The sequence below is a fragment of the Achroia grisella genome, unplaced genomic scaffold (genome assembly GCF_030625045.1).
Source record: "Achroia grisella isolate CSIRO2021 unplaced genomic scaffold, CSIRO_AGI_Agris_v1 utg5201, whole genome shotgun sequence".
NCBI classification, from domain to species: domain Eukaryota; kingdom Metazoa; phylum Arthropoda; class Insecta; order Lepidoptera; family Pyralidae; genus Achroia; species Achroia grisella.
In genome coordinates, this window is record NW_026712911.1 from 898,162 (window position 1) to 909,460 (window position 11,299).

At 33.3% G+C, this 11,299-nt stretch overlaps 1 protein-coding gene across 3 annotated transcripts in view; it reads left to right on the forward strand.

Moving 5' to 3' along the window:
• The window catches only part of LOC131847310 (uncharacterized), a 124,577-nt gene extending 117,994 nt beyond the window's left edge, over nucleotides 1-6,583 (forward strand). The window contains exons 3-6 of one of the 3 annotated variants that reach the window (XR_009357707.1): nucleotides 2,735-4,137; nucleotides 4,614-4,739; nucleotides 5,291-5,345; nucleotides 5,543-5,574. Coding sequence is in view for 2 of the 3 variants with exons in the window: in XM_059196855.1 (XP_059052838.1) it covers nucleotides 2,763-4,137; nucleotides 5,291-5,345; nucleotides 5,543-5,594 (1,482 nt within the window). In the remaining variant the exon portion in view is untranslated. Of the gene's footprint in view, nucleotides 1-2,734; nucleotides 4,138-4,613; nucleotides 4,740-5,290; nucleotides 5,346-5,542 lie in introns of all 3 variants that reach the window. The other 2 variants (XM_059196855.1, XM_059196856.1) reach the window with 2 other exon arrangements.
• The last annotated feature ends 4,716 nt before the right edge of the window (nucleotides 6,584-11,299 follow it).

The following is an 11,299-nucleotide window of genomic DNA, read 5'->3' on the forward strand; positions in this document are numbered from 1 at the left end:
TCATTCATATTGTTATCGGCAAAGATATCGCATAACATAAGAACTACAGTCGATTTAAGAATTTCCGTATTTAAATATTTTTCAATTCCGAAGACGGTAATATTTCTATTATATGTTATGTAACAACTCACTTACTGTGATATAAAAAGAGAGTTTTTCTTCTTTCAGTTGATTTTAAGTGAATGGGTTCAACCCTAAATGCCTGAACCCTGTGCCATATTAAATTAGTATTAAAAACGTGTTATAAATTTCATTGCAATTACGTTGGCATTAGGAAACGTCGCGTGATTTTTACACCCTCATAATGTATTCGAACTGTATAACGGAAGGGAATACAGATAGGGGACGAAAAATGTGCTGATATCATGTGCCGTATGAAAGAATGCTATCGCTTTTTGTTGTTATAACTTCAAATATCGTTTAATTTGCAATGTTTCCTTCAGTTATGTAGTACATTGTTGTATTTATTGTTCTGATTGGCTTTAATAAGGAATCTGCATATTTTTTTATACTAATGAAAGTCAAAGATACAATACCTAAAACTAATGAATACTATTGTAGGTATTGACATCACTAATAATAGTAACTTTATAAGCATGAAATAATTAAGCTACAAATATGTAGATATACTGAACACCGACTGCATATTATAAATAATCTAATCAAAATTATAAAAAAGCTAAAAGAAAATGCACTGATTAGAATGTATAAATATTTACCTTATTATTTTATTTAAATAAGCCTTCATAAAAGTTAAATACAAGATAATAGTGTTTGACCAATTAAAGATAATGAACGCTATCATTACCCTGCAAGCAATTCGAAAGATACATTTGATAACCCATACACAAGAGAAACAAGACATCACCGACATATTATTATAGCAATCTGCCGTTGTATACCATGAAATGTTTATCAAAAAACCAAACGAGCGGCGCGATCTAACAAAAGGCCATTACGAATTTCCCCCAAATACACAGAGATTGCGACAAGGATGCGAGTCGCCTTAACAGTGACATACACAATAGAGACGAGATTCCAAGACTAGCGGGAAAGATAGGCCATGACGGGCAGTAGTGGGCAATCCGGGGCATAACAAATTATAGCCACGGCCGGACGGTCAACGGGCGCTTTACGAGCGGCTTCCCAGCGCTGATGATGATTTAGATGCAAGGAATATCGGGCGGAAGCGCAACGATAAAACCGCGGGATCGGGACGTTGCCATGACAACGGTAGGGTACAGACGCCCTTGCGACAGTTGCGACACTAGTTCACGGACACTTATCGTTATCGTAATAAATTGGTCTGGAATCTGTATCTACTTTAAGGGGATCCGCAACAAAATTGGACTATTGGATTTTTTTTAACAATCGTGCTGGTTTTGTCCAGCGATATTTATTCGGGATAAAACAGTTATCAGTTAAACAATTCTTGTTTAACTGTTTTAACGTACGCAATCCGAATTGATATTTTTCGTTATCTTTATTTATCGTTAAGTCCTGTATTGCAAATATATCATTTATAAAAAAATATGAAACATTTTATATTAGATGTTCTTTACTATCCGTTTAGAATAGAAAGTGACGGCGTATTAAATGAAATACTGATTTAAATAGTACGAATATGACACCTGCGTATTAAAAAATTGTATTATACTTGCCTTCGATTCTTCTTACGAACCTTTTCAAATTAAATTATTTATAATATTTAAAATTGTACTATTCTCACTATTTATCATGTAGTGAATGCTACGTATTCAATATTCGCATTAGGCATATGTAAATAAGGTCACATTTTATGGAGCGGAAATAATTTATAGCGGGGTGTAGTAATCCATTTTTCATGCAAATATGATCAGTGTGCAATTTACTCTCTTTATGAAATCAATAGATAAAGTATAATAAAAAGACTTATAGGTATATATTTCAAAAGTATTTTTTTAAAGATTTTAAAATCTTTTTTATGTGTTGTGTATCGTTAACAAATTAGATTTCGGTGATTCTTTTTGTAATCCTTTGGTATAATTATTATTAGGATTGATAATATTTTTGGTTTGGTAGCATATTGTGACAAAAAATATAATATGCAAATAAAAATCCTAAATCACAGAAATAGTAAAATAGAAATCCGACATTAGAAATTAAACAACCGTTCTTATGACAGAATACATAAGTTCAAACCGCAAAAAATGGTTACTCATTAGTCGAAATGGACATGCTTCTTCGATGTAAACTTGGATATTCTCATTACAAGTATGTAAATTGTACAGAGATATTTAACAACATAAATAAATATCCGTCGTAACTTTTTTATCTTCCGAGCGATATATATATATATATACATAGATATATAATGTTACTTATCTAAGACACAGCACTATCGTTTTTCAAATCCGTTGCGTGTATAAAATGTAAACATGGTGTGAAATCCCGTCTACCGATTTATAACCCAGCGACTGATGATGATATATCGACGTTGGTTGCTGTGTTGATCGCTACTTACCCTACCCTTATCACGGAGCATGTAATTTCGGATTCATTGCCCTCGGCCTCAGCACTGCGCTCCGGTCACGGGCCTTTATTAAAAGTAAAATATTTCATACACAATATCGGCGACACAATAATAAAATCGTATATTAATATTTTTATGTAAACATGTACGCAGCACCAAAGTAAATTAGATTTAATTCGCTATGTGGATAATATAAACTTATACAAAATTTCTTTTTTGCAGGTTCTAATTGGCAATGAGAGGATGAGCCATGGAATCACGAAGCGCGCCGCCAAGCCCCGACGAGGCGGGGGAGGCGGTGTACGACTCACATTGCGTACGTTACCCGACACCATCACTGCAAAGAACTTTTGCAAGTTGTCGCGAAACGACGCGACCTCGCCCTCATCACCGCCACGCAACCTCAGAACCAGCACGGCCAGACGACCGTGTTCTTACGACTGCCGAAGTTCACGATTATCCTTCATCAGAATCAGGCATCGCAGCCGACTGCCCTCATGCGCATACCAGCAACGCTGACGATAGTCCTTCTTATGACAGATCTGACTATGAAGGCAATTCAAGTTATAGTCTTAGGCGCACTTCAGATTATCATCACACTATTGATTGTAAACATCGTCCTGTAGACTATAATCGAAGTCATACACCAGATTATAATCATGGACACGGCTCAGATTGTGATCGACCTTATCCACGGTCTCAAACTTCCCGAAGACCCCATAGAAAACATAGACGAGAAGAAGATGATGGTGCACAGTCGCTGGATGAACGATGTGCTCGAGATTTGGATGAAATTTTACCGGCGAGACTTGCTGCTGTCAATTTATCTAGAGAACCGCCTCCACAAACTTGGAATAGAAGCAATATTGCAGCAACTATGGAAAGATTTGAACCTGTGGACTATTCGTATGCCTATTATGATCATCATTTATCGATGCCTTCTTCATCGAGAAAAACAAATCGCCAAAGAGGACGTGGTGGCATTCCTAAAGATCGGTCTGCTCGTCATAATTATGTTACAAGATATGGAACAGAAGAAAATATCTATGAAGAAATTACAGATGGCTCAAGGACATGTCCAAAACATAGATATGTACCTAGGCAATCATTGGTCTCACTTGATAGAAGTGTAGTTGAAGAAGAAGTACGCCGTGTAGAATCCAGGCATAAACGAATTTTAGGGGAATTAAACCTTAGCGTAGAAGCAATGTTAATGCCAGAATGTGAGTCACCAGATTCTGAACGGGCGGAAGATAGAGATAATATAGAGGAATTACTCCGAGTAGGTCCAACTGATGAATTATTATCACCTGCTAGTTGCAATCCTCCTGATCTAGATAGTGGTTTTAGCGGTAGCAGCAGTGGAGCAAGTTATGTAGGTAGTTTGCGACGTAAGCCGACGGGATCAGTGCCTCATTTGCCTGCCGTAGCATATGGAACGCGTGGTGCTGGTGTACGCATACTCGGTGCAGAAGATTGTGGACTGAGATGTCCTAAAGATATCCCTTCGCCGCGTAGTTCCAGTTGCGGGGATGCGAAAACTAGCGGGTTTTGGAATAAAAAAGCTTGGAAAAAAATATCGGGCTTTTCGAGCTCTAATAGCATCAACAAAGCTGGCCTCACCGGTAAGTTTAATCGTTGTTATAAAACACCTTAACCAAAGAACTTTCAAAGCCAAGGTTCTTTTTACCCTAGCGTTAAACTACTTTTTATGCATGGATAAGTTAAAAATAATAGTGTTATAAGCGCTGCTTCAATTATATATAGAATAAAATATACATATCTGTATTTAGCTCAAATAAAACGTCTTAATACATAAAAACATTCTTAGAACATTCACTTACTGCCATCACACAACAAACAAAATATATTTTTAGAACAAAAATTGCACAAGTTATATCTCAAGTTCTATTCTCACATAAAATGTGAATGAATCCGGTGGTGTCATGTCGTGGAAACCGTGAGAGTGTCATCTCTTTTTTTTATTTCGCTCGCTTTCGTTCGCCCATAGGCATTTTTCAGATGGACGCGCGCCCGTGGCTCTGTTTTAATTTTGGTTTATTTGTTTATTTTGTTAACGGTTCGGCGTTTTGCATTACAGGTCTGCTCGTTAGGTACACTTTCCGGCGTAAGTCCGGCTCGCAGGGCTCTCAGGGCAAGCGGCGTGCCGAGCCCGTCAAATGCGATGCGTGCCTCTCACAACGATGTTAGCCGCGATATTATTATGGTAAGGGTCCGATAAATTAAAAATAGACTATTTTCTATTTCAATTTTCAATTCCAATTGTGATACGTAGATATTTTATTTTATCTCAAATTAGAAAAGGCGCGTCCATGAAAAATTAAATTAACAGTGTCATTAGGATATCATAATCCTTACCTCGTAATTTTTATTTTGGTTTTACAATCATTAATCACATACCACAACATAACACAAGAATAAAAGTAAAATATTTCTGTTTAAATAAAAGAAAAAAATTGTGAAACAACCAAAGAGTCGATAACAAGCGGCGCATCGCGGCTGGGTCAGTGGCGATTAACAAAGTCGATACAAAGTTCCCTCATTAAGGTATTGCAGATATTACTTTTGCAAACTTCGACTAGAGATAAGTTTTGTTCCACAAGAACCGAGACAATAGCATGCGCTACCACTTAATTAAGCCTTCTCGATAGGATATGAGGGGAACTTTGCGATTAGTCTGCTAAGACAAACGTCGGATTCTACAAAATATATTGTTGTTTATCGAAGATGGCTTAAGTTAGAATGTCTTGGTTACAGATGAAGCCTGTAGGCCAAGCAGAGCTAAATCCAGAACATCTACTATACCATACAGGTTACTATTATATCTATATATTATAATTATATCACGTCATCTACACGTAAACTTACACTTCAAACTTTTATGAAATACTACTATTACTACATATTAACTACAAACAAAACTATTTTAAAGAGAAACTTACCAGTATTAATTTATCGGTGACTCAAAATGTCGTTCTAACTTAGGTTACTTTTTTCTGTTGGTTTCAGCTACTCCAACGGAAAACTGGTGGTGCCGCTGGATTCCCTAGCACAGAGCTGAGGGGCCGAGTCCCCTTACCATCCCCGCTTCGAACTCCTTCGAGGGGTTACTTAATACAAAGGGACAGAACTGAATGCAAAGATTTGATAAAACGCAAACATTCAATATTGCTGAAACAGTTTTGTCGTAAACATTCCAAATTAAAAGAACACCTCATAATGTCTCAAAGACTTATAGGTGTGCCAATCTGTGTAAGTACGGTAAAAGACATTCAACACTTAAATGAGGTGTGTATACGGTGAAGTGATAGAAAAGCCTAATTAATTATTTGTATTGTTATGGCAAACGTTTCATAGAAACGCAGTGACTACGTTGTTGTTACTTATCAATTTTTAGTAGTTAATAGGTACATGAAAAGGCTGACGCAGTTGAATCAGATTTTGTAAATGATAAATAATGCTGCCATTTTATCTCTTATAGTACTCGTTTGTGACAATTTTGATATCTCATTATTAACTTTGCTGTATAAATGAAAATCTAATTGTATATAGTCTGTATAATTTCATCTGAGTACCCTAAAATGGTTTATATGTTACTTTGAATATGATAGTGTGAACAATTTAAACAATATTTAAGGAAGATTCAAATAATTTATTAATTGTTCATAACAATAATAAAATATCAAAAAGTATTTGTATAATGGTGATAGTCATAAATAGATTATTGTGCCTGAAGCATTTCATGTTTTTCTTTCCAAGAAATAATTGACTCAATAGAATTGTACGGCTTGCGGGCAAAATTATATTATCTTCTTTTAGATGATCATTCTGTAGTTCGTTTATTTTAAAACAAAATATATATTATATAGATGGTCCAACCTATTTATTTTTAATATCTATAAAAACGTGTAAAAATTTTGTTTTATTAATATAGAATAAAAATGTTATTCCCGGAGAATAATTGTCATTGTTAATAATTGTTAGTATAGACTTGTATATTTTGTAAATATCTAAGAAAAAACATGGTGCACCCTTTATGTTACGTATGTACATAGATACATGTTATTTGATAGTCACTTTCGAGTTTGCTTTAGGCATAATTTCATATATTTAATACATTATAAAATGTAAAATCTTTCTCAAATAAAAAGAAATTAGTTCACTCACAAAAAGCCGTTCAAATAATGAACCGATGTCGATCAAACATATTTTAACATTTTGGCATTACATTTTATGTTTTTGTGCCAAACTGGACGAATATATTACCAAATAAACTATGAATACTGAATGGGTAACGATTTAACCGTAGTAACATTACCTTAAGGTAATCCCAATTAAAAACAATCGCAATTCAATAGTTACGAAACTTTACTGGTAATGATTTTTTTAGCAACAGAAGTTTTTAAACGCATACTGTAAAACAATAGATGTTAAGAAGATTGGTTAACGATAAGAGTCAGCACTGAAATAGACTTTGAGCATTAAAAAATAAAAAACAGTAATATAAATGTAATTAGTTAAGGATTCGGTAACATAAACAGTACTATCAATCTTTGCAAAGATTAGGTACAGAAAGTAGAAAAAATGTATGTTCAATTATTATATCAATTATGTATCTACAAATGCGAAAGTCATATAAGTTACATTGCCAGAATTCCAATAATTTCTGTAAACAAAAAAGGAAGTAATAAATATACTCGAAAACAAAATAACGATTTATAAAACTAGAACTAATATTAGTATACCGATACTTGATTGTTTAAGTTGAAATTCTTATCGCAACCATTAAAGGAACCTAAGTAAATATATTTGATCGGTGTGTCATCTTTGCGTTATATAATTAAATAAGGCAGATGTTACCCTAAGAAAATGCAAGAACTAGTGATAAATAATAATCATATAGGTAATTAATGAATACTACTTACTAAAACATTTTATAAGAATATGTGAAGGCTATTTTGTCTTATCTCTGTAATACTCAGCACATAGATTTATATAAATTGTTGTTACTGACTAATATTTTAATTTTACTGCATACACAAATAGTAGGTGCAGGCTGTTAATGAAATCACAAATTATATTAAGGGCTCAAAATAGAGTTAGGTACCAACTGTAGGGTATCCAATTTATTTGCCTACGTTTTCTGTATCGATAACTATATTCTACTAACTGGCTTACATAAATCCGTGTATAATTAGGCCTAATATCTGTATATTATTATATAAAAATTTATTTTTATCAATGTAATTACAATTTTTCGATTATGGATATTTTCTCATTGACTCAAAAAAATACTTCTTTTAGAGTTATGATGTGTGTAATATGAAAAAAATATTTATTTATATATTTCAGTCATTATCAACATTTTTATCATCCACATCATCAGAATCATAAAATAATATTAGCAAATTCCATTTATTGATAATTACGGATATCCCAGTATTGTCTAATAAAAATAATAATATATTTATTTTTCTTATAACTAATCTGCAGCCTATCCATTTGTTCGTTTTCGCCAATTTTCATTGTCACCTACGTACGTTGTCTATAAATTGTAATGAGGATTTACAATTTTATTATTTAAAACTATATTCATGGTTGCTCTATTTCTTAATGCTGCTATATCTATATTTTTTACTTAGAAATATGTAAATATGATGTATAAATTCTTTGAATCAGTCAGTGCGACTATGGTTAGTAACTACTGTTCTAAGCTATTCGACTGATATACAACGTAAATAATCTGAATGTTACACGATATAAATATTTCTTTAATTGTCTGTAATTTAGTGATCGTGTTCAAGTCAAAAGAGATTTTTATTAAATAAATCATAAAAACATAAAGTTGAAGTTTATTTTCACTATACTGTTATACATATGTATATATTTTACTCTTGTGGGCCAATACATTTTAGCTTATCATTCGTCTTCTGCTTGTAGAGACTTGTCTGTTTGGATTACGGCTCATACAAACATACATTTTAATATGTTTTAAATTCATACAGGTGTTTTAATTAATATGTTTATATTTTCGACCAGAGATAAACTGTAATAAGACGTCTCCGTGGGTACCTCAGTCTCACCTATATCAGAGTTAGGCACTTTGTTTCAGGCAAGTTGTTTATTGCTAATAGGCTTCAGAATGAGCAGTGTAATTACAGAATAAGGTGCATAAGATCTAATCCTCTAGAAGGGCAATGCATTAGTGGTATCACGAGTGTCAAATGATTACGTGATGTTCTAGTGCTGTTCATGTATATAAGCGATGGTTGCCATCAGGTGGGCTTTTGTCTTGTTTGTCATTCCAATTACATAATAAAAATACAAAACAGGAGCAAAAATACAAAATTCACAAATACAAGGGTTCCCATTTATTATGCATGGATGGATCGTACAAAGGATAACAAAAAAATAATAATTTTACAACTCACATAAAGATCTAGACCTAATTTAACCCTCCCTTTAGTAAGTACCCAGCTGAGAGACTTCCTCATTTAGTAAATGGTGTTCCAGTATTCAGAGCAAACGCTTTCACCTCATGCGGCGAACAATCGCCCTAAAATTCACCACAATACGCCTTCAATGAGTATAAAATTTCGCTCGACGCAGAGGGGAACCTCAGAAATTGGGTCTTTTGTACCGCTCAAAGGGTTAATTGTTTAATTGCCAATAAAAATAAAAACAGAGCATTCATTGTAGGGAATGTCCTCCACACGTACAGCTGCCAACGAATCAGAATTTGGGAACATACGCATATGAAAGTGACGACGGTCAACCTCAACAATGAAACCAGTATTTTTAAGCATAAAATAGCTTTTTATGTTTCAATTTGTTTTTCAGAATTATTTCTATTTGAAAGAATCCGACAATGAGCAAAATGAGTTTGTAGTATGATTTCAGAACACTCTTCTACTCGTAAAACATGTCTAAAGAGTTTATGAAACTGACTATTACGCGCTACTGAAATTCGTCTTCGTAGTTGTCACAATCTGTCTCGAATTTTTTTGCGAAAAGCTAACAAACAGTATTCACTTAGCTTAGACACATAAGTGTCTGTTAATGATAATAAACACTTCAGAAATTTAATACGTTACCTTTTTTTTAAATAAATTTATAATTCGATATATTGATGACGAATCATTGGTTGTCGCAAATACATCACAACAATATAAAATTTAGATAAATTCTGAAACGACATATTTTAAATTTCTTTTAAAAATATGGTTATTACAACTGCGGAAGAAACTCAAATAAGTAAAAGAGATCGATCTTTTAAGACGGTGCATGGTCCGACAATCTAAAATATGTTGTAGTAATAATAGAGATGGATGCTGGTGGGCCAGTACTGTGATTTGTGATGAGAGAAACACGTTTAGCAGTGAATGATAGATAACGATAATAAAGTTACAGCGAGAGCAAATTGTAAGCAACTACGTTATACAAATAAGCCTTAAATAACACATAGGAATACAATGAATAATTGGTGGCAGTTTTCTATATAATGACAAAAAATGTAGATGGTTCTGGAAATTTTCAACTCCAAATTTATCCGTAAAGAGTACATACTTTTTTACCTATAAAGAATTCTCCAACGTATCTTATGTTCGTACAAGTAGACACTTCAGTGAGCGGCAACATCGCCAGATCTTTTATTTCGAGCTTCTATTCTCAAAACAATCTGTAGGTCCTTGAAATGATAAATAATAACAAAGAAAGAATCCTCAATATCTCTATAGATATACGATGAGGTACAATCTCGTGATTTGGATTTATTAGACGTATCTCAAAGTCACAAAGGGAATTCCTACAATTGGGATCGGCTTTTATTAATCTGTTGTACGTTCCCAGTAGAGCGGTTTCTGTGTCATCCAATTAATATCAATATAAGCGTGCAGGGATTGGAGCATTCCAACCAGATGGCTCACATTACATGTCTCAAAATTATGTTTGTCTGTACAAATGGATTGGGTTCGATAAATTAAAGAAAAACACGCGGAACTATTTGTACGCCGGATAGATTGTTGCGTACATTATTGATTTATAATATTATACTCCCTAGTTTAGGTTTTAGTAAGTAACGTATTGGATTATATTATTACAAATATAAAAACAAATGAGATATTCGAATATTGTCTTTATATTTATTATGTGGAATGAAGCAATTAACAAAGGTACTGTACTCGTAAAAAACAAAATCTGACGAATGTGCATGAGACGTATTACGAATGTGCCTGAAACAGTGTTAGTCTGTATCAACTGCATAAGAAATGTAATGTGAAAATGTACAAATGGTATTTAAGAACGATGGATATCACCTCACTATAGCGTTATGTATGATGTGATACTTTATTAGTTTTCAGTACTATCTAGGTTCAATATTACACCCATATATTCACATATATGGTGTACTACATTAGTAAATTTATTAGTGGGCTACATTGCTTATCGGTATTGCAGTAAACCCTCTACGTAGAGTCGTAATGTGAACTGTCTTAGCAGTCGCACTCCGACTCCGCAATTAGATTCCTTTCTTCAGTGTTTAATTACACTGAAGAAAGAAATCTATGTTATATGGCAATAAATGTAAGCATTAGTGCCGAGCGTTGACAGAAATAAATATGTATTATCCACTACTTCAAAATATGACGTGGATAAAAATAGAAGTTACATTATTTTTTTTTTTTTTTTTTAAGTATTACATGGTATTTATTTTTATAATATTATTATATAACTAGTATTTACATAACCTAATTGTACAACTAAGAA